The sequence below is a fragment of the Tyto alba genome, unplaced genomic scaffold (genome assembly GCF_018691265.1).
Source record: "Tyto alba isolate M040663 unplaced genomic scaffold, T.alba_DEE_v4.0 Super-Scaffold_6, whole genome shotgun sequence".
NCBI classification, from domain to species: Eukaryota; Metazoa; Chordata; class Aves; order Strigiformes; family Tytonidae; genus Tyto; species Tyto alba.
The window spans coordinates 9,020,796-9,043,845 of record NW_024881327.1 but is presented as its reverse complement, the minus strand read 5'-3'; the positions used below and the strand labels follow the sequence as shown (position 1 = coordinate 9,043,845).

The 23,050-nt window shown below is 38.1% G+C and overlaps 2 protein-coding genes across 9 annotated transcripts in view; one reads left to right on the top strand and one right to left on the bottom strand.

Annotated features, from left to right (window-relative positions):
- Positions 1-2,381: 2,381 nt before the first annotated feature.
- TIGD4 (tigger transposable element derived 4) lies at positions 2,382-5,077 on the bottom strand. The gene has a single exon (XM_009967071.3). It carries the CDS (start codon positions 4,783-4,785, stop codon positions 3,100-3,102), a length of 1,686 nt encoding a protein of 561 aa, XP_009965373.3. The 5' UTR covers positions 4,786-5,077; the 3' UTR covers positions 2,382-3,099.
- ARFIP1 (ADP ribosylation factor interacting protein 1) overlaps positions 4,978-23,050 on the top strand; it is a 45,399-nt gene continuing 27,326 nt past the window's right edge. For 6 of the 8 annotated variants that reach the window (XM_033007238.2, XM_033007235.2, XM_033007233.2 and 3 more), the window contains exons 1-3: positions 5,084-5,185; positions 9,587-9,666; positions 14,316-14,417. In XM_033007238.2, coding sequence (XP_032863129.2) covers positions 9,589-9,666; positions 14,316-14,417 — 180 coding nt within the window. In that variant the 5' untranslated portion in view covers positions 5,084-5,185; positions 9,587-9,588. Of the gene's footprint in view, positions 5,186-9,558; positions 9,667-14,315; positions 14,418-23,050 lie in introns of those variants that run through there. The other 2 variants (XM_033007236.2, XM_009974142.3) reach the window with 2 other exon arrangements.

Below are 23,050 nucleotides of genomic sequence, written 5' to 3'. Positions count from 1 at the left end.
GGCCCCTCTGGATGCCATCCCTGCCCTCCCGCCTGTCGGCCGCACCGCACAGCTCGGGCTCGTCGGCAAACTTGCTGAGGGTGCTTTCAATTATATCAAACATACTTTCCAAATATTTTCTTCTATTTTGGCCTTATTTGGAAGTCAGTTATATTTTTAAAACTTCATATTTTCATTTTACACATCTGTAAGTCACTCTGAGTAACTGAAAGTGACTGACTTGACGCCAAAGCACGTAATTATTATCTAACCATAGCATAAAGTAGAAAAGCCTACAGGAAAAAGCACATAGTTGTCCAAACTCATATCTGAAGTATTAAAGCAAGTGACAGCCTTAGTAACCTGCCTTTTGTAGAAAAGGTTCTTCTTTTTAAATGTGGTGCATTCTAAAGCAATATTCTTCCTCTCCCTCCAAAAGATCTCACCCCAGACATAAAAAGCTGGTGTCCTGGTGGTTCACCGAGACAATGCAAAAAAATCTCTAGCTCAAGCTGTGTACACAGGCTAAAATGACAAACATTTACATAGCATACCATTTCCCTTTTCACTGCTAGCATTTCGGATCTGAGGAGTCTGCATTTCCCCACGAACAAACACCTGAAATAGCAACAAGCTTCAAAATGGATTTCACATTCTCTGCTTGACTATAAATGTAACCAAAATCCAAGTGAAAAGAAATATTTGGGATCCTAAATGATTTTGAAAGCTACCATGTTAGAATATAAAGCGTCTGACCTAAAAAAACCAGTTTCAGTGATTGCATTTTCGCATAGTTTCTCAGAATAAACTAGGAGGCTAGGAAAAAGTCATATATTCTCTAAAGATACAGGATTTTGATGCATTGTATGTTTTTTAAAGCAAGTTCTGCAGTTGGCCTTCAAAGTCCAGGCCAAATTAGTAAATCCTTCCTGTTGTTTTCATGAGGGAGTACGACAGCACTCAATACTTTACTTTATTAGCAGCTAATGATGTTATTTCCTATCTCCTGATATTCTAAGCCCCATCTTGCAAAGATTACACTTCTTGTAGAGCGAACCCTTGCTTAACCAAGATTTTCTGCTTGCTTATGCAATCTTTCTCACTCAGATCCAACACCTTCACATTCAGAAATCTCTTAGAAGGAAACAGAGAGTCTCTCTATCTCGATCCCGGGCCAATGAAGTCCATGCGGAGTTGAATCTTAAAGAATACACACATTTATTATATGGATAATAGAAACTTCTTCCTAAACAGGAGAAGCTGTTGCAAAGAAAACCATAGATTTTAAATCAAAAGATTACTATAGGAAAATTATCCATAAACCCCTGTGGGATTTATATTAATTTCATATGGGCTTAGCCAAAATAAAAAGTAATTTTCATAAGCTTGTTGTAAAGTATTTAAGCAAGCAAAATATGTTGATTTATTTGACACAGATTCCAAATTCAAAAGACTTTGGATCTGAATTAAAATAATAAATAGTTAAAAGAGAGAATGCAGGGGGGTACCTCTTTCACAGAACCTATAAATCTCTGTGGGGGACTTTACTGGAATTTCAACATAATTTTATTATTTAATCAGAATATCATTTGGTTGGAATTGACATCAGATATTGCATAATGAGAAACCAGAAGTTTGTAGGGTTTTTTGTAGGGGTTCTAGTAAAACGCTCACACAGTTTAGCCACAGGCATTTTCTCACCATTCCCCCCCCTCCCCAATATTTTCACTGTCTTCCAAAAATTTGCTGCAGTTTCTGAAATGCTTTTACAAATGTATAAACTGTCCTCCACCAGAAAGAACAGTAAACAAAGCTTTAGCCAAACTGATTATTGAAAACTGAAGATTCAAATAAGCAAGAGATTGTTTCTCATGGTTACAGGCACCATAAGAGATTCTTTATTACACAGGTTTCCTAAAGGGCTTCCATAAAATATTTTCTTTCTTCTTCCTCTAAATTAGAAAAAATATTATCTCTAACTTCCGAAAAAGTTAAAATTGATAGATATTGGAAATATTTAAATCAGGTTTTGAAAAAAGTCACAGGCAGTATGTCTCCTATAATGGAGATCTTCAGCTCTGGTATGATTACACTGCTTGAAATGCACACTTGAAGACGTGTAAATGTACTGTGATTTACTCAACTTCACACTGCATTCATGCAAACAGCACCCCTGTTAATAGTATTTACAATAGTAAACCACATGGGTGCATTGAGTCCTACAGCAAAGCCTTCTTCGAGTACAGTAAATAAAAGAAGAGTTCCATAAGGTTTTGAGTGCAGATACGGGGTAAACTTTTTTTTTTCCCCCTGTATTTACTGTAGAAATACATGGAATCGCACAGAAGAACCTACATCAAATCCAAACAGCAAAAAGGATGAAAAGGAGAGAATGATCTTCCTTTTTGACCTTTTGAAAGACCAAGTAGAGGTTTATTTGTCTTTTGACTCTCAGATAAATGATTATGCCATTTGTGTATCCACACATGAGCAGCTTTAAGAAAACAAAACATATCCAAAGCCACTAGCTTTCTGCAATTCATCATCTGCTGCAAGAATAAACTATGGCCAGAATTCCTGAACAAGGGCAAACCCCCCACTTATTTAAAAACCCCCTTAGTTGTCAGAACTTAAGCATGCATTTTCTGTGTTATTCATTTTTTTGTTTCAGTATCAAATGCACAAAGCTGATAAATATTTACTGTTCCTCTGTCAACGATACCAAAGACACCAGTGAAATTATCAATGTGAAGAAGTGCTAATCTCTTTCTGAAGAAAGAATTCCAAGTGGGCACCAGTTCATCCCGAGTGCATGGAACTGATTAAAGAATTGCTTTTGCCTCAGCTGTACTTACTACAGTTACCATTTTAAAGGTTCAACTTATTTCTTCTCTTCACCCCAAATGTTATGCTCTCTCCTCCTGATTTTGTGGAAGACTTCAGTTCACAGCCCTTTGTCATGATTTCAAATTTCTTTCATTATGTACATCTAGGCACCTGAGCAAGACACACCAGAGAACATTGTAGCAACACTTGTTATTAAACTGCATATTTTTGTTTACTTACATAATTCCTTTTTTTTTTTTTTCAATTACACGCTTTCACACTTTGCTAAAATACTTATTTACATGCTACATGTTGAATAAAATTCTCCAGGTCAGCGAAGGAATCATGAAGAGAATCATTTGTGTCTTGACTTCTGAGAAACGTTCGAAGGGTATCTAAAGCACTCAAAGCCTCATTTTTTGATGGTAAAGGCTGTTCAGCTCCCTGAAATCGATCACCTTCCTCCTCATCTTCATCACCAACAAGTGTACCAACTTTATCTGGTGAGCTTTCTTTGGCACACATTCTTTCATTATTTGTGTGCATTTCGTAAGTTACCAAGCCATCATCTATAGCTGCGTATTCCTCCAAAGATAAACCTTCTGGAAACTCCACTCCCGCTGCCTGTGCGTGTGCGATCAAATCAAAATCACGTTCAACCTCTGTGTCATTACCATTTGCCTTGGTTTCTAATTTGAATCCTGCTTCATTGTAGTTTTTTACAATAGTCTCTGGTGTTACTTCCCTCCAGCACAGGTACAACATCTCAATTGCATCGAGAAGAGTCAGCATAAACTCTTTATGACCTTCTATGCAGTCAACAAATCTCTTGATAAGGCAGTGCCTGTATTTAACCTTCAGACTTCTGATAACCCCGTGTTTCATAGCTACACATGAAGAAGAGTCTGGAGAAGAGAACACTAATTTGACAGACTTCAGGTTCTTTACTTCTGTGTGAGCTGGGAGAGAATCGACAAGAATAACTACTTGTCGCTGCTGCGCTTGAAATCGGTCATCAAGTTTGTGCATCCACTGTTCAAACATTTCTGCAGTCATCCATGCCATGTTATTTGCTTCATAATCCACAGGTAGGGACTTCACGTCTTTGAAAGAGCATGGACTTTCTTTTTTTCCTATAACAAGCAAAGGAAGTTTCTCGGAACCATCCATATTTGTTCCTGCCACTATGGTTATTCTCTCTTTGCTTAGTTTACCTACAGAACAAGTTTCCCCTTTAAATGCAAATGCATTATGTGGTAACATCTGATACAACAATCCAGTCTCCTGTATATAAAACACGTTTTTGGGCTGATAATCATTTAAATAAGGAAGAACATTTTGGTACCAAAGAGTTGGAGCATCCGCTGTAGAAGTAGCAGCTGCTTCTACAGGCTGAGCTCTGAAAACTAACCCATGCCTTGACTTAAATCGATCGAGCCAGCCATTACTGCATTTAAAATCACTGTGCCCAAGCTTCTGGGCAAAATCGTTAGCCTTGAGGCGCAACATCGGGCCGTTGACCGGCACATTCAAGCCCTGAGCGATGCTGCACCACTTCATGAGTGCCTCCTCCAGGTCGGTGTAAAAAGCCGTCCTCAGTCTCTTTCTTTTCGGATCAAATCGTAAAGATTCGCAGGCTTCCAGAACTTTTTCTTTATTCTTCATGATCGAAGACAAGGAATTCTTCTTTATGCCATACTTGGCTGCGACGTCCGCCTTTTTCTTCCCACTCTCCACAGCGCTAATGATGTCAATTTTTTCCTCAAGGGATATGCTTTTTTTCCTCCTCACGACGGGTTGGGGCCGAGGACTCCCCGAACTCTCTGCCATGGTGCGTGGCGCCGGCTCCCACCCGCGGCCGGGCACGCTCCGCTCCGCCTCGCGCCGTGGAGCGAGGCGGGGTTTTCCCGACCTCACGCTCCGCTCTGGGCCCCGCCGCCCACCCCGGGGCTGGCGAGGGCGGGCGGACGCAGCCGCCATCCCCGCCGTGACCACCCTCCCACGCCCCCCGGGGCTCTCCGTGGCCTCCCCTGAGAGGACACGCCACCCCCCCGCCCCCCCCGGCCTCTGGGCGCCATTACGATCCCGGCGCGGGCGGGGGAGGAGCGGCGGCCCCGGCTCCGGTTGCTATGGCTACGGCCCGGCGGGGCAGCGACCATAGACAGGCGCGCCGCAGCCTAGAGAGGCCGCTGCCCGCCGCGGCCGCCGTCAGGCACCTTTCCGGCCAAGCACTTCCGGCTCCTGCTGGTACCGGAGAAGGAAGAAAATAAAGCCGGAGAGGGCGCACCGGTGCCGCCGCCCCGCCCGCCTTCCTCCTTCCCCCCCCCCTCCCCCTCACCTCGGCACGACGCCCCCGGGGCCGCAGCGGCGCCGCCGGCAGGTGAGGGACGTGGCCGAGGCCGGGACAGGCCGTTGGGTCCCGGGTTGGGGGCGGGGGGGGGAGGGCCGGTCCGCACCGCGCCTCCCGCTCCGGCCCGTTCTACGCGTCGCACCACGGGAGCGGCCTCCGCTTCCCCGGTAGCCCGTGGAGAGGTGCGGGCAGCGGGTGGCCGGGCCTGTCGCCGGCTGAGGGAGGGGGGTGCGAGGACCCCGCAGCCGGTAGCGGGTTCCATCCCCCCCCCCGCCCGGGGGCTGCCCCTGCCCGCCGGCCCGGGCACCGGCGGCTGGAGCGGGCGTCCTTGCCCTAGGGGTTGGGTTTGGGGTGCCCCCCTCTCCTCGGCTGGCGGCGGGGCTCACGGCGGGGTCCCCACTGCGGGGTGCTGCGGGCACCCGGAGAGGGTGGGCAGGACCAGAGCTTGGCGGGAGGTTGGTTTCACGAGGGAGAAAGAGCACCTCTTTGTTGACGGAGGAAGAAAACTCTAGATGCTGGCATAAATTTCATGCCCCTGGGACTTCTCCCACGCCCTGACAATTACGGTTCTAAGTGTTCCAATTTGTTTGTTTGTGTTTTTTTTTTTGTTTTGTTTTTGTTTTGTTTTTATGCAGCTGGCTCACTGTTCTTAAAACATGGGAACACTGTGGTGTTGTGTGACGAGCAGGTGTTGCATCGTTTACAAAGTAGAAGCAATTCTAGTGTTGCTTATAGAACCTTGCTGACCTATAACTCTTAACTGAACCCCCCCCACCCCCCCCCCCCTCCTTACAGCCTTTCACCTCGCATCCCCTGAACTGGATGTAGTTTCAGTGTCTAATGTGTGCTCTTTATGCTTGGTGGAACTGGTAACAAGACGTTAGCACTTGCAGTCAGTGGCTTTGTTATCTTAAGTGTTGTTTCTCAAGAAAAGATAACAGAAGTGTTCTTTTGCAGGGTTGGAGAAGGATGTCATTTGGTCAATGCAACTCCAAAACTAAATGGTTGTCTGATTCATATATATGTTTATGTATAGGTGTATGTACACATACTATTAAAATGTGAGGCATAAGTAATACAGAAGGCCATGAGACTGGAAAAATTGGAACCTGAGGCAATACTTTGATCAGCTGCTTCTTTCTCTTTAGGTGGAAGTCGAGACCATAATGGGAGCCCATACTTAAGCCAGTCTGGAGGCCAGCAGCGTGTTGAAGTGCTTAGGGGCAGGTTGACCTAGAGTAGGGAGTGTGGAAGTTAGTGGCAGCCCTTTTCTCCAGGCCTTATCTCCATCTATGTCTTGTAACTTTCAAGCATAATTAGATCTTGCAAGTGGAGCAGCCAGGGAATTCAAGAGCATGTAGAGGAACTGTGGTGTGCTTGCAGAAGAAAGTGTTTAACACATTTCTTAAAGTCATTTTAAAAAGCAATTGGTCTTGACAAGAGTTATTGATAGTGCTCTTAGTTAGAGAATTAGGAAAGTATGCATTAAATCATTATTTTTTACTACCACTTGCGTTTTCTGCACTGTTACAAAAACTGTTGCGTATCTATGCAGTGGAATAATAATACACAATAAAAGTGTGTAATAAAGTGTATTTGGACATAAGATATCTTGTGTTTACCTTGCTGGCAGTTAACTTAAGAGAAAAACTTAAGTGAAGGAGCCAGTGCATCCTGCTTAGAAAAGCACATTTAATTGTTGAGAATCCCATGGCTCTTGTTTCAGAGACCACAAGTCATTTACTTAAGTAATGAAACTGTTAAACTCCTGTTCAAAATGAATTTATTGTGCATGACATTGAATTAACATTTGCATGAGTAAGCAAATATGAATTTGCCTTTCTTATGAAAAGTCCATAACCATGCTCTTATAACCACTAATTATAATTGGTTAAATATCTCTGAAGTCTTCAACCTAGAAGTTTAGTATGTTGTTTATAAGTTTTTGCTTTGCTGTGCTTTTTACTTTGCCATTTGAAGAAATGATATATAAATCTCTAGGACTTAAAAATTGTGTGGTTTTATTTATGGTGACCAGAACTTAAAATGACTGAGGTTGTAAACTGGTATGCATTTAAGGTGGCTTTGCCATGGAGGGAAGATTCGCAGGCTGTTGTCTCCTCTGTTCTACTCTGGTGCAGTATTTGGGTGGATTCACAGAATTGGGCTAGCGGGGAAAAAAATCAAAAACCCAGAGGGACAGGGTTTAGATCTTAAATTCACATCAGAATATGGATCAGGTTTTTTTTTTTTTTTCCAGGTAGAACATCCAGGTAGAGTTGTATTTGCAGATGATGGTAACACATGTCCTGGTACACTGAGCAGTCACTTAGCATGTTCTAAAGTTGTGGCTGCTTTAGTGAAAAAATAATTGATAATGCAGAACTCATACTGTGCTGAAGATTAGCAGACTTATAAAGAACAGTCCTTTACCTGACACCTTCATGAGAGAATCAGGAACTACTGAGTGATAAAAGTTTGTATGCATTTCTGTAGTGGAGCCATAAATATAAGTAATATACATATGTAGATTCCACATTTGCCACAATGTCACATGAACATCTTAACTTCTGAATCTTTGTAAGCATGTAGAAAGTTGTCACCCTGACATCTAGCATTTGATGTTCACATCCCTATTTTTTTGATATAGAGGCAGTCATCAGGGAATTCTGTAGTTAAACTAGAATGTGCAGTTAAACTTTTTACAAAACCCATCTTTAATCTACAGTTTCCCCCTTCTCGTATTTTAAAGTTGGTCAGTGTGATCCTGCAGAGCTGTGTTGGAAGTGCTGATACTGCTTGCAGGAAAATAATACTATACAAAAAATTGGTGTGTGGGAGATTGCAACACAAATGGTGAATTAATTTGGATCTTAAGAAAGTAATTATTTATCTTTACACAGTGTCCTCTACATGGGTTTCTGATGTGCTTCATGTCTCAGGTTATTAAGAGTTCTTAAGGCTATCAAGAAAATATTTTTGCTGCCTATAGCATTTAATGCTTTTAAACAGCGTTACCATGGTATTTAATTTTGTATGTGAGGTACAAATATAACTCTAGGATCACTAATGTGATCCTAAAACTGAGGTACAGATTCTCTTAACCAGGACTGCACTACAAGATTAATTTAGCTTTTTGTTTAACCAGCAGAGCAAAGTAATCACACTTACTCTTTTAGACCATAATGGCCATTTTCTATCTACTCAGAAATAAACTGTTAAGCATGGAGGTTGTTTTCAACCACAAGCAGAGTTTGGGCAGGACTGTGTGGAAAAACAGCACCTCTGCTGGATCGTCTTTTGTATTCAAAAGAATTACAGAAAGTTAGGAAAGATAAATGCAGAAGTTATACCTTCTTAATTACTTCAAAAATAATTTTGTACTGGTTGGAGAAAAATCCAACTTCATTCAGTGATAGCCCTGAATGAATTGTTTTTCTGGAGAAAAATCTTTTTTTTTACGTGTTTGGTTTTCCAAAGTAAAGTAATAGGTTATCCAGTGTAATGTGATCCAGATGATTCAGTTTCTCAGCCTTTGTGTCCTTATTTTATTTCCCTTGTCATGTGAGCTGCTTACCTTATTAATTATTTGCTTTTTAATTAAAATGTTTTATAGCTTAGGAAATTCAAATACAATATAAATAAAAACAGTGATCTCTTATAATTTTTTTTTTTTAACTCTGGTATGTGGCTGAACATGTGTAAAATTGTGCAAGGCTTAATGAACTGAAGTCATGTGTGATTATACTCAATACTGACAGACTCTTTAATTTTTAATGATTGGTTGTCTCCTCTCAAACAGCTCAGAGAATTGCAGTATCATCTGTAGTTACCAGCTATTTGAAATAAATTTTAGATACTTATTTAAGCTATATTAGGTATGTAACTTACCTTTCATGATCACTATACTCACAGAGTTAATTTCTTGTGCATATGTTCAGTGTGACTGACTTTCTTTACCTCTGTAGGTGAGATTTTTTTTGAGAATAAAAGGAAAGGGATTCTATTTCTAGTTAGGCATAACAAACTGAACAGCTTAGTAGGTTCCAGTGGTTTAGCATCAATATAAACTTGCAATGTCTGTATAAATCTCACATTTTAACAAAACTGTGACCTTTGCAATGGTAGGATACAGTCGGTGTTGTTGCAGGTGACAGTAAATATCAGCTGAAAATCTGGGGAAGTCAAACAAGGTTATGTGTTGCAAGTTTAGCTGTCTGTGCAGACAAGCCTGTGCTAGACTGTGTTCCTAGTTTTGCTTAGATTCTGGAGAGCTAAAGACCTGGTACCATCAAAAGAGGGAGGTTTCTCTTTGCTTTAGCAGAACTTGTAAAACAAATGTTTCCTGAAAGCCTACTTCAGTTTCTGTAAGGTGGAACATCCAGCTCCTTTCATATCAATTAATGCATGCCAAACCTATTTCATTTTCAGGTATGTCAGAACACAGCAATGAATCCACAACACTTGATGAATCTCATCCAGCTGCAGAAGAGGTCCAGTCTGACTCTGAGGTGATTGGGTGATAGATATATTAGTACAATCAACCAATCCCAGCAACAGTTTCAGACTGCCAAAAATTCTGATACACATAGCACAGTGAAGGTAGTATGGGGATACAAGTTCATGCACATTATCTTGAATGGGTGGGGTTGCTTTTGAGACTCTATTAAGAACAATCCAGTTAATTCATAGCAAAGGATTACTTCAGCCAGTAGTCTGTTGCTGTGCTGCAGTGTTTGTTTTGTAAGTTGAATAAATTTAGGCGTGGTGGAGTCTGAAATGTGTAAGTCCTGCAGGAAGAAAGGGTTGGTATTTAAAAGGCAGCAACCTTTGCGTAACCTCACTATAACAGTGCATTCTATCTGCTGCTGGAGTGGTAGATCTTTTTTTCTTGGGAGCAGATACAGCTTGTACCCTCTTTGTAGAGAAGTCTGTGACTTTTTAAAATTATGAATGAATTCCTAAGTTTTCCAGTAATATTTAGCCAATCAGATGTGTCTGGGAGGCTGTCTCAGAAATATAAAGAGTAAATGGTTCCCTGACACTTCTAGAGTAAGAATGAAAAAAAGGTGATGCTGACTTTATCACTATTAGATTCAGTGCCAGTGGTTTGTTTTTAAACTTTTTATAAAAATAGAATAGTGATTCCACAGATACTTAGCATATCTCCAAATCTGGTATTTATAAATGGAGATGTGTGAAGAAAATAGTGAATAAGTTACTAAAGGATGAATATATTTTTTCTAAATAAAATGTCCAGCTGGAACTTAATGTGTTTTTCTGTGGTGTTTGTCATTCATGCCTAATACATCAATACAAATTTAGGAACTAATTTAAATTTACTTTAGGCTCTTCCTGCATATGATAAATTTTCTTCCGAGGAATCAGTTTCTTTATTTACTTAGTTTAAATCAGCAGTGGGCTACTCTTGCCAAAGGGACACTTAATTCAGCAATTATACTCACTGTTTCAACAGAAACACTGTTGTGGTTTGGTTTAGGATTCTCTCAGATTGGTAAGCTTACCACAATTGCGTGAAGTTGCAGGAACCTGCATCCAGAGGTAAAGAGAAATGGCTGCTGGTTTTGGCAGTAGCCTGCAGTTAGAGTAAGTATTTTGAGATACTGCGCTGCTGAAGTATGTTGATGCTGTGGCTGAGAGCAGTCCCTTATTCTTGGTAGTTTCTTACTGCATTATTACCCCCTCTGTTTCATATGTGCAAGGATTGGAGCTGTTGTGGTAAACTTTTGGAGAACCAATTTGAGTGGGAAAATTACCTGTGCCGTTTTTGGGCATAGGTCACCTTCTTTTAACCTTGCAGTGTTTTTGCAATTGTGTTTGCTGTACAAATACATTGTTCTGGCCCGGGGAAGAGGTGAGGGAATGGGGAAGGCTGATGGGGGTGCAAGAGTTAGGGGTAAAGGGCAGAAAAAAGGGCAAGGACTTGTTGATCTTGGCAGCAGTGCTAGTTTAGACTGTTGACTAAAATGCAGAGGGTGATTTCTTGTTATGGCTGAGCCAAATCAGCAGTTTATCCCACTTCTGTTTTTCAGCTGCTCATTTGGTGTCTTTGGTGCTTGTCTGACCTCATTGCAAACTGATTCAACTCACTGAAACTGGAAAATTAACCTGGTGATAAGGTCTATTGCCAAGCTAGTGAGTTGAGTGTGTTTACTGTGCAGTCAGATGTGTGGTTGGGAGATGGGACGCTGTGAGGCTCACAGTAAGGACTGGAAAAGCAGAGTGGTGAAACATCTTCCTTTCAGCAATGGAAAATGGTGTTTTCGTTCAGGCAGAGCATGAAACTGAAGTTGGCAAGTAATTCTTTTGCTCTCTGAAATGGATACATAGGTTTTACTCAAGTAGGAATACCTAAAAAATATGCGAGTTGATTCTAAGTCATCTTAGATTTCAAAAGTTGTCTGGAGAAGCTGATGAATTACTGTTCTGTAATATCTGTATTTACTAGAGATATGTATGCATATGCATGACTGCGTATATCTCTGAATAAGTGCATAAACATATATCAATGTACAATACTAGCAAAATGATTTGAGATTTTTGATGAAAAGGAGCACCCAAGCCAAGTATTTGTTTCACCTTTAATTGAACAAAACCACATCTCCAAATTTGTGTTCCCTGCCAAATGAAGTGTATCCCCTGACAGTGTAGGACTTCCCCTTGACACTGTGTTTTCTGACAATTTGCAAAAAGAACAACAAAAATAGCTGTTAGCCTATACTAACGTTTCAGTATTGTGCAGGTAGCTGTGACAGGCCAAGCATTTTGAAGAATACCTCACTTTACCATGTCAAGAAGTAGTATAGTTCCTAGCAGTCTTGAAGCTTAAGCAGATGTGAGATTTAGAGGAAGCTTAAGAAGCTTGAGCTATTGGGCAGATTTCCTCAATTAAAAACTAATATGGCAAGTAACTAGAACATTTGATCTAATGGTGTTGTATAGCAATTCCCTGTGAGGAGCAGGGAGTTGGGCTTGATGATCCTTACGGGTCCCTTCCAACTTGAGATATTCTATGAAATGAAACAAATTACTGTTTTAGAAGTACTTGTAAAATAAACCTAGACCTTTTGGTGTTCTTCAATATTTTCATTTACTTAAGGACTATGAGTTTTGAATTTTTTGTGTTGTATCAAGAATGACCAAAAAAAATCTGTTCTGTGTTCTTGGTGTGGGTGAAGACTGGACTATACGGGGAATTTGGTATGCTAGGCCAATGTGAATATATGACGTGAGCTATTCCTTCCCAGTGCTGGAAGAAGGCATTTACTGGATCCTAAATGAGAGGGACTGATGGGGTAAGTTAGTGTGTTACAAATTCACTTTTTCTTGAATTTATAGCACACTGACTTTTTCCTAAATGATTTGAAATCTGTTCTGTGTATTCACATTTTTTTTCAAATTCTGCACCTAAATGTTTAGCTTCTAATTTTAGGGAAGTGTTTCACAAAGCACTGTTTTTTGAAAGAGTAGCTTTCAATTCAGTTTTGTTAAGTTAGTTGATCCTCGAAAGGGGAGAATGCATCACCTCAGATGGTATTTTATGGGTATGTGCCCATGGATTGTAGTTCATATGTATGGTTCTTGGAGTGGCTTGTCCTTGGCCTTTTTCTTTCTTTTCTCTGTATGGGTAAAAGGCTGCATTTGCTCAGAACTCAGTGGGCTTCTGGTGGTGTTTTATGCTGCTAATTGAAGAAGCTTATTATGCTTTCAGAAATGTAAATCAGATTTTCTAGATACCAAATAAAGTTTGAGTAGTGACCTCTACTTCAAAAGACCGGCAGAGGTGAAGTCTCTGTACTTCACATTGGAAGAAGTTGTGGTAACATAGCTTCGAAAGCAGTCTGGAGTTGGAGGAGCATCTTGTTGGAGCTCACTGACAGTGACTAGTTAGCAAAAAGCTTGGGAGGCCTCAAAGCTTACTAAGGAAATCAAGCTTGCTAATGTAAATGAAGTGATAGGTGGAAGTAGGGGAAATAACTAGTAATGGGGTATGACAGAAGATGTTGCCAATGAAGAATGATGCAGGTGATCCTGAGTAAGTACCAGTAAAATCCTTGTGTTATATAGATGTCCTGTAAAAACTTCATGTGTAGCTGCAGAAGCTGCTGGTGCTTTGGCTTGATCTCAGACTGAGCCTCTTCGTGACCCTTTCACTGAAAAGAGCCGGTTCAATTTGACGATTCAGGAGCTTTAAGGGAAGAAAGCACCTATTCTCAAGTGCCTGTTGATGGTATAGCATGTCTTGCCAGTCTTGCACAGGTGCACGGGCTGGTTTTCAGACTTCAGACAACTTAAAAGTAACTGAACAAACACTGCTTCAGTTGTGTGTTGATTTTTCTAGTGTTCACACTTGAGTTGACTAATGAAAGCTGTCTTGCAGAGTTAGGGGTAGCTTTTTGAGTTTCTCTTAGCTTTGGAGAGTGTTAAGGTGATGTTCCCTCCTTCGGTATGCATTTCCTTTGGGAATGTCTCTTCTAGGCTATACCTTGGGTTGTTCTTGAAAGCAGTGGTTTCGCAGCTGCTGCTACTGTTCATAATGCAGTTTCATTTTGAAACTGATTATTGAATTGCATCGGTGCTTCTAAGTTCTTGTTTCTGCATTTCACTTTAGATTTACTAACTGAATGAGAGTTGCATACCAGCAGTTTAGTCAGAAGGTGGCACTATGTTATGATAAAGTAGAAGCAAGTTAAGCTATTTTAAAGTTTGGAATCATTTCTTTTTGTAACACATGAATAAACTCGTTGTACTTCTCCAATATTTCTTGCTTATCATTAGCTAGTACAGTAGTTTGAGATATATAAACTACTCTAGTGGTCAAGTGTGCATCAAAAATACTTGTCTGGCCCCATGTCTCATTTATGTCTGACAACATTCCACCTCCCCAATAGGTTAAATTTTAGTGTTCCTTTTCTTTCACATCTTGAAGCTTTAAATTACTTCTGTCTGAGCTGTGCTAGCATATTAATATGATTTGGGTATGTGATTAAATTACTGAATACAGATGTACTAAATCAGAATGTTACCAATAGGAGTTTGAAATAAAATCAACTGTTATGAAACCTATGCATCAAATATTTTCATCTAGATCACTCTTTGGAAATTTAAGACAAATGCTAACCTTTTTCTTACACTATAGGAAGGTGCAATGGCTCAAGAGTCTCCCAAAAATTCAGCAGCAGAAATTCCTGTGACTAGCAATGGACAGCTGGAAGATTCTCACGAGCACAGCTTTAACAGAGTAAGAATTTTTTTTGCTGTCTAACAAGGTACCATTATTGGAAATGTTGAAGTTAAAATGCAATCCGTAGCAGACCACTTGACACAGTTTTCTAGAGCTTTAATGGAAGAACTCCTTCGAAGCTCAGAAGCTACTGTTGAAGTTGACATAACAAGATTGCACATCGCAGTAACCCTTTTTGTATAAAAGGCATGTTAATAGTGGCAAATATTTCTGAACATGAAATAGTGTAAAGAATTGGGTACTCTGTAATGCACAATTAAGTGTATGAGCATCTACATTCTTGTCTTTGATCCTTGAGGGTACTGATTTTTAATCCAACAATTTTATTCATGAAAGAGGATAATAAGTATTTTTAAAGTAGAATACTTAATAGGTCCTGTGAATTCTTTATGAAGAAGTATCAAATTGCTTAAGGCAAGCTACTTTTAATGGGTGTTAAATTTGATAGCAATATACCTGAAATAAAGGAAGATAGTCATGTTCTGATTTGAAGTTGTAAACAGAAGTAACTTCCATTGTGCTGAAACTTAAAAATTACTACTGTATTGCTTTATGGTATATAGATGAGATGTATCTGAATCCATCTGATTTGATGTATGTTGAAGAAAAGTTATACTTCTGTAATCATTCGTATGCAATTTTGAGTTCATTTCCTTAACCTTGATATGTTTTACTATCAGTTCTTCCTACAGTTGGCTGTCCTGCAGAGGGTGCTATGGTATAGTTTATGGAATTTGGGGTTGGTTTTCTTTTATTTTGCTTTTCAGTTGGAAATATGAAGACTAGTTAATTATCCACATTTCTTTGCTATCTATTGAGACTTAGATTTTAAGGAAATCCCTAAGCTTTAACAGTCCCATGCTGACTTGCAGTGCAGGATTATTTCTAAAAGAAATACTGAGCAGAACTTCAGCATTTTACTCCGTCCTACTAAAATGCTGATTAGAGGGGAGAATGTTCATAAGTTGTTTGTGTTTTGTTTTTTTTTTAATTACATATACCTCCTGAATATTGGTAAAATAATTATCTGCCTAATTTTATCTTTTGGTTTTAGCTTTAATGGAAAAACTCCTTCAAAGCTGATAAATTCTTGTTAAAGTTGACTAAAAAACCAAAGCAGATACTGCACAGTTCAACAACTTTTTTGTATGAAAGGTATATTAGTAGTGGCAATTTTTTTCTGAATGTTAAATAGTGTGAAGTACTGACTACTCTGTAATGCGCAATCAAGTGTATACATTTCTAATTCTTGATTCTAAGCCTTGAGGATACTGATTTTTTAATCTGGCAGATTTATTCATAAAACAGGAAAACAAGCATTTAAATATATATATTCAAAGTAGAGTTTTAAACACATATTTATTATAGTATTATTACAAATATAAATGTTATTTAAATATGCAAATGTGTATTAAAATATTAAAAAAATATGTCCTGAGAACAACATCTGAGACCATTTGACTATGGTTGCAGGGTAGCTGTATAGAGAGATTGGCTGTAAAAAAAAAGTATAAAACTTCATGAAATGGAAATGTGTCCATATTAGAGGTCTTATTAAAAGATACTTCTTACTACTGGACATTTTTTCTACTTCTGAACAAGCCATCATTTTTTTTATGAATAGCACTAGAATGAGGGAAGGCTTATGTTGCTTAAGGTTTGTCATTCAACTAAGATCTACCAGTAACATAATGTAAAAATTACAACAGTGTTTAATGAAATAAAGTTAAAACTAAATTTTATTAGTGTTGTACCTATGTTTAGGGGGAACAATAAAAATATACCTTGAAGTGGTAATGAATTTGGGTTCACCTGGAAGTGGAGAAACATTTACTGTTTTTAAGCCTGATGACCTTGACGTTGCTGCGACTTGACTGCTGTCCAAGTTATCTTTTCCTTACATAATTATTGCTTCTTCAGTGTATTGCGTCCAGTATTTAGTTACAGTCAATGGAACTTGCGCTCTGGTGGAGTGGGTCAGAGTCCTTGTTCAGTCAAAATATAATCACCATTTTCTGTGGAAAGTTGAACTGTTAAGGTATTTTTTTGTCAATGGCCACATATAAAAGTTGAAATAGGTTTTTTTTCTGGCATGCCAATTATTTTGCTGTCTTGGAGTGAACTCTATTTTGAAACTTCCACAAAAATGGGTCAAATATTTGGTCAAGTTGCAGAAAATTTATACTATGCAAGCATAGCTGAGTTTGCTGCTCTAATTATTTTCACAATGCATATTCTGAGATCAATGAAGTTGAAGTGCACTTCAAATATTTTTTTGAACTCTATACTACAAGTTAACACCTGCATGTGTGACCTAAACTCAGAATATGTGATAATCAGGGATTCTTATAAACAAAACAAAGAAAACAAACATCTTGGAATTAACATCTAGGTCTGTTTACTAATCTGTTAGTCTCAAATTCTAATATTTAGCTTCTATTCATCTTGCTTTGTGTTTGTTATTTCTCATGTTTAATGCTACGCTTTCTCTTTTTTTCCTTGCCAGGTAATTTTTTGTTTTAACCTAAAGCAATATGCATTGCACCACAATTTCTTTGCCAAGTTTTCAGGGGTCTTTTTTCCTATCGACTTATGGAAATGACAAGCCAAGTACTGATTTTTAGAAGGTCGCTTAAGAAAGGGGAAAGAAACCATTACCACTTGTACTGTTGTACTATTACCACAGTGCTTGGTGAGAGTATGTGACCACAGTAGAGTTTAGAGCACTCCAATATGCTGATTTCAACTACACCTTCTTGGGAAGCTGGGAAACAAGGTTATTTTAGTCTTGTTTTCTTACTGTTATGATCAGGGAACTGTTCATCTAGATGTTGTACAAGTCAGATCTAAACAGTAAAACTAATTTATGCTTTATTTTTTTATTTGGTTTTCTACAGCTATTTTGCGACAAACAGTTGAGCAGCTTTCATTGTATGTTTTTGATCAACTGAGTAAAGAGGTAGTTGTACAACCGTTTCTTCAGGAATCTTTAATTACAAAACTAAACTTTCCTCTAGACTCACGTTCTCTTTAGCACTTCTATCTGACCTCATCCATCAGCTGCTCAGGCATGAAATGCACATTTATTTTCCACCAAATGCAGTATTTATATGTACTCAAGCATGAGAAGTATTTAGTTTTGCAAGGCAATGCAGTGCAAATGTACTTACCTGGAAATGGCAAGTAGGGTTGGTCTTTCTTTGAAGTAAAATTATGTTAGTTTTGCAGAACATCAGACAACATAGATTGCCATAATGTCATTTCAGAAGGAAACATATTGGTTCTTGTCTCGTGGGAATGCGATATTGCAATACTCAATGCATCTTCTTAGTTCCTTATGTTTAAAAGAAAAAAATCAAAAGCATATTTATAAGGTAACTTACGTAAGTGCTTGCCTAACTCTAAAGTCTTAATTCAGAAATATGCTGCTACATTCTAATTCTGTTTTGTTTGTAATAATGAGATGCCTGTGGAATTCTGACAAGTTTTGTCCTGCCCATATGATGGATGGAAACTTTTTTAACTAAAAAAGGCTATAGCTTCAATCAGCATTGGAGTAAATGCCTAATGTCCTTTCATTATGAAAAAGCTTGACCCATTGCTTTTAAGCTCTCCAAGCTCTGTTGGAACCCACTTCAGCTCTAAAAACTTGGTGTGTAGAACTGTTTGCTAAGGTTTGGATGTTTGTTAGTCTGTCTTACTAATGGAGGACTTCAGCATTTCCTAGTGAGAAAAACATAGGCTTCCATAGATTTGTACAAGAAGACTCAAGATACAAAAAAGTCTTGCTGGTTTATATTCTTCACTGGTTTGTCTCTCTTATCCCTGACTTCTAGAGCACAGTTTTCTTCCCATACTATTATAATTATGTCATTAGAATAGTGGTGGTTTAACGTCACTAAAGGGATTGTGAGCTGAAGGCTGCGGGAGGGAGTGAGGAAGTATGTTATTCCTAATTCAATAGCATGCCATACTGTGTGAAAGCTGCATAAGAATAAATAAAATTAATAAAAAAAAAATGTTTGGTCTGCTTGTAAAGATATCCAGGCAGCTGTAAGCTATTTGTTAGGTTTAAACTATTGTACGAAATCTGTATGAAGTTCTTATCAGTCTGAGTCTCTGAAATTGATGCTCCAGTTGTTTTCTTTCACCATCAGTATAGACTTGCTTCTCCTGCCTCTTTTTGTACTCTTATGGAGACAAAAGTGTTACTAAGCATGTGTATGTAATACCAGTAATAAACTTCAGGCTGCAAAAAAGAAATTAATTTTGTTGTGAGTCTTCAGTTTATCTTATTAGAATTACGAAATAAGCTCTGGGGTCTGAATCTGAGTCCATGTGTTCAGTATCTTGTTTGGTAATTTTATCGCCAGACTGCACAAAAAGATAAGGTCAATTCTTTTGTGTCTTTTGCTTTCTGAAGAAAAACACTGGCCTTTTCACTCACATTCTACCTGAAACATCTGAGTTCATCTCTTAGGTTTTGCCATGTTGACTGACATAGTTAGATTTTACTTTGGGCAATTATATTTTGATTAATGTAGATTGATACAAAATACATTTCTGTGTCAGTTCTAGAAAACTGGTTTTAGGAGATAAAACAAAGACCAGTCTTCCTTTTTGTTGCCAAGTAGTTTCCTTCATGCAGTCTTAAAAAACAAAATATGAATATTAGTGATCACAGTGGAAGGGAAACTAACTTAAAACTGAATTGTAGTATGGCATTGGGTAAGTCAAAAGGGAAGTAGTAGAAAGGGTCTTTTGTGTGAAAAGCAATGTATCGGAGAATAGAAGAAATGTGTCAGTCCATGTTGCTTGCCACTTTAGCGTTGATTAAAGCCTTCAGCTCTCCTCCCATTTATTTTTATGCTTGAATTTGTATTGATGTGAGGATCTAGTGGCTTAATTCATGGAAAGTAGGAGCTGAGTGGCATAATAGGGCAAAGAGAAAAAGGAAATGCTGAATACGTGCAAGGAGCTCCACATGCATATGAATCGGGGTAAGAAGTTAAAGTTCAGAGCCAGTTATCTTACTGGATAGATGTTACGTCCATCTACATAACATTTTGTTTCATGGAACTTGTAATCTTTAAAACTTTAAACTGTGAACTTTATAGTAAGTTGTGTTGCAAATTTTTCCTGAGGGCAACTTGAGTAGTTTTATTTTAAATGTTATCCATCATTTAAAAATAAACAATCATGTGGTTATTCCCAGTTCAGTTGCTCTACTTTTAATGGACTCCTTGAACTAGCTAGTGGTGTGTGATTTTTTAAAATACCTTTATTCAAGGTAGTAAAGGCGAGTAAAATCATATCTGTTAAGCTTACTGTTGGTACTGAGCGAAATATAATGCTTAGTCATACATTAATAATGGACAGACATAACTGACAAATTAATACCATGTTTTTTGCTTATTTGCTCCTTAGGGTCTACTTCTTAGAAAGTAAGCAAGGGTCTACATGACTGACTGTCTACTGTGTGGAAAGTGAGTTAGTACTAACCCACTGAGTACTAAATATGTGTTTACTAAGTTTGTGTCTACTAAGCTGACACTTAAGTGTCTACTAAGTAGAAACTAAGTTTGTTTCGACTGGTGGAGAAACAAGACAGTTCTGGTATCTTTCCCCTCTTCATTTTAAGTTATTATAGCTTGGATGGGAAGTATCTTTTCTGAAAAAGCCTTGTAATTCAGCTAACATTCCTTCTTGAACGTGTGTTCTGAGTGACTTTGCTGTGTCTACTGTCTCAACAGGGTTGATACGTCAAAAATTCATACTGGTTCACCTATATGATCTGTATAATAAACCGATTAATATCCCTGTTCGTCACATGAATAAGGCCAACATTACTAAAATATGTTTAGTTTAATATGGTGATTCAAACTAATTAAAATGGGTTTTTTAACAAAGGGTTAAAATGGTTTAAATGTGCTATTTAATATAGATTTGTACTGTCTTGATTAGACCAGATTAAGCTACTGCAGCTGTTCTGTGTAGTTATGTTTCTTACTTTTGCTTCCTTGAGCCTTTAGCATGCTAAATGGCCGAGAATGGGCTAGGTAGTCCAACCTTTTGACTTCTTGGGAATCTTCTGAATTGTAGGGTCTTTACATCTCTAGCTCTGGGTCTCAGTGAAGTTACAGTATTAAAATACTTCTGCTAGATGATAATTGCATAAACATTCAATGGTTTCCAGCCTCATACAATTGAAAATGATGAATGAAGCATCTTATTTTTTGTGTGATGGTGATACTTTAACAGATTTTTGATTTTAAAATGTATCGAAAAATTTTGATGAATTCTAAAGGCTTGATTTCCCTTTTACAAAACAAGGGGGAAATCACTTATGAATTTGAAAGCAGATCTTCAGGTCATCAAAATCTTTACACATTGCTTTTCTAGCTAAGAGAGTCAAAATATAATCACCTTATTGTACTAGGAGAATCTGTCCTCACTTCCCATGTTGTAACAGCAAACCTACATTTGGTGGGAACAAAAAAGAAAGCTATTTATGTTGCCTTCTAACCACTCTAAAATCCCTTTAAGTACTGTCATACCTTCTCTTCAAGGTGAAGTTTTGTGCACATCTTTTATTACTGTAAGGCTGTTTCTAACTTATTCTTCTTTGTAAATTATTGAAGGGATAAACTGCTTTGTTAGAAGGATTACAGATTTTGGGGTAGCTTTTTTGTTTATCTACACTTGTGTAAAAAAAAAAAACAAAACCCAGAAAAAACACAAAACCAAACAAAAACAAACAAAAAAACAAACAAAAAACCCCCAAAAAACCCCAAAACCAACCAAACAAAAAAACAAAACAAAAACCAACCAAACAAAACAAAACAAAAAAAACAAGCAGCACAATGAGTTGCAAGAATAATGTGTAAAAATTGAAGTTTACATGCAGAGGTGTGTCTTCACTGCACAGTAACTTGTGTGTTTATAAACAACAACAAGGTAGTGTTTTGATGATCGCTGCCTTTTTGATGACAATTCTGGTCATGTATAAAGCAACAAATGGTAAATCTTCCTTTTAAATTCATATGCAAGAATATCTTTCTTCAGCAGGGTATGTTTCAACTGGTTAATATAGGTGTTTAGAAACAGGATTGAATGCAGTACTTTGACTTTGCCTTTTTGCCAATGAAAAAGTAGATTTCTTTGAAGAAATATGTTTGTGTACATATACATACACATATGTGTATATTTATGTAAAAAAAAACCCCACACCCTGATGTGCATATATATACAATTGTAGATCATCATTTTCATGATCCAAATATCAGGGTTTTATTTAAGGGAAGGGTGTGTTGCAATAGTCTGATTTATTTAACTCTAGTTTGTTCAGCCTGTGTTTAGTTTCAAATTAGAATTAAGTTGAATGTACAGAAGTAGCACAATTGTTTATATTTAAACTTTTGTCTTTACAGAGCAGATGCATTTAATACAGATGATTGCTTAGATTCCTATTGCAAACATGCTTAAGCAGGTTAGCTGTCTACATTTGTTTGGATACAGATTTAGATATTTCTGAAAACTATACAATGTGCCAAGGTGCCTTTAGGGGAAAAAAAAATTGATGCCGTGTCCTTTTTGTTAAATCAGTGCATCTTCTCCTCTGCAATCTGGTTATTCTTTTTCAAGCCTCTCTGCCTTTTCATCTCCTAGTGACTTGCTACATTTTGAGTTAAATGGACTCTGTCTATTAGCTAAACTAAGTTGAAGCAAAGGCTTTCCAGCATGCCACCAACTGCGAGTACTTAAATGGAAGCACCAGTGTTAAGTCAGTTGTGAAGACTGAAAACAGTATGTATCCAATGTTGTGATATGCTTAATTTGTGAGACCAGGTTCTGCATGTGACTACTGTTTGTTGTTCATGCTATTTATTTTTCCTTTTTTTTTTTTCCCTGTATAATGCTTCAGATACACAAATATAGATAGCATAATCTGTTATTAAATAGCCAGCTCATGTGAGTAAAAGCATAGCTATAGGAGTTGGTTGCTCCTATAGCAGTAACATCCAGGGTTTTCAGTGTCAACAAGATTTCTGTTCTGCTGGAATTCTGGAGTTGGTAGCTCTTCCTTTTTTTCACTCCTCCTAGGAGTTTGTCTTAAACTAAAGACACCTAGCTAAATATGTGGGGATGTGATCCAAAGCCACTTGATGGTCTGAGCTTCTGGACATTATCATTCTTATGTACTAGGTTGCTTCTGGTTTATGGATTGACTGACTACAGTAATATGTCAGACATGGATTGGATTTTAAAGGTTGTATTTTCTTTGTAACTAGAAGCATTACATATATCATAAACAGTTGCTGCATGTGTCTAGACACTGTCATCTTAAAGCTATGTATGGTTTTTCCCTGCAAACTTCACTATTGCTCCTTTATACTTTTTTTAATCTTTTTTGCCTCTGTGTGGAAGCCAAGGGGATGCAAAAGAGTATTTGACTCCAGAAATGGCAATTTCTTGATGCTTAATTTTTTGTAAATGTATTTTAACTTTTTCCTTTCGCTTTCAGAGTAGCTTTTCACTCAATTTTGTACTTATACGAATCAGTGGTTTTAAATTGCTTGGAATACCTGAATTTTTTTTTAAAGCACTGAGTATGTTCCATAATACCAGGG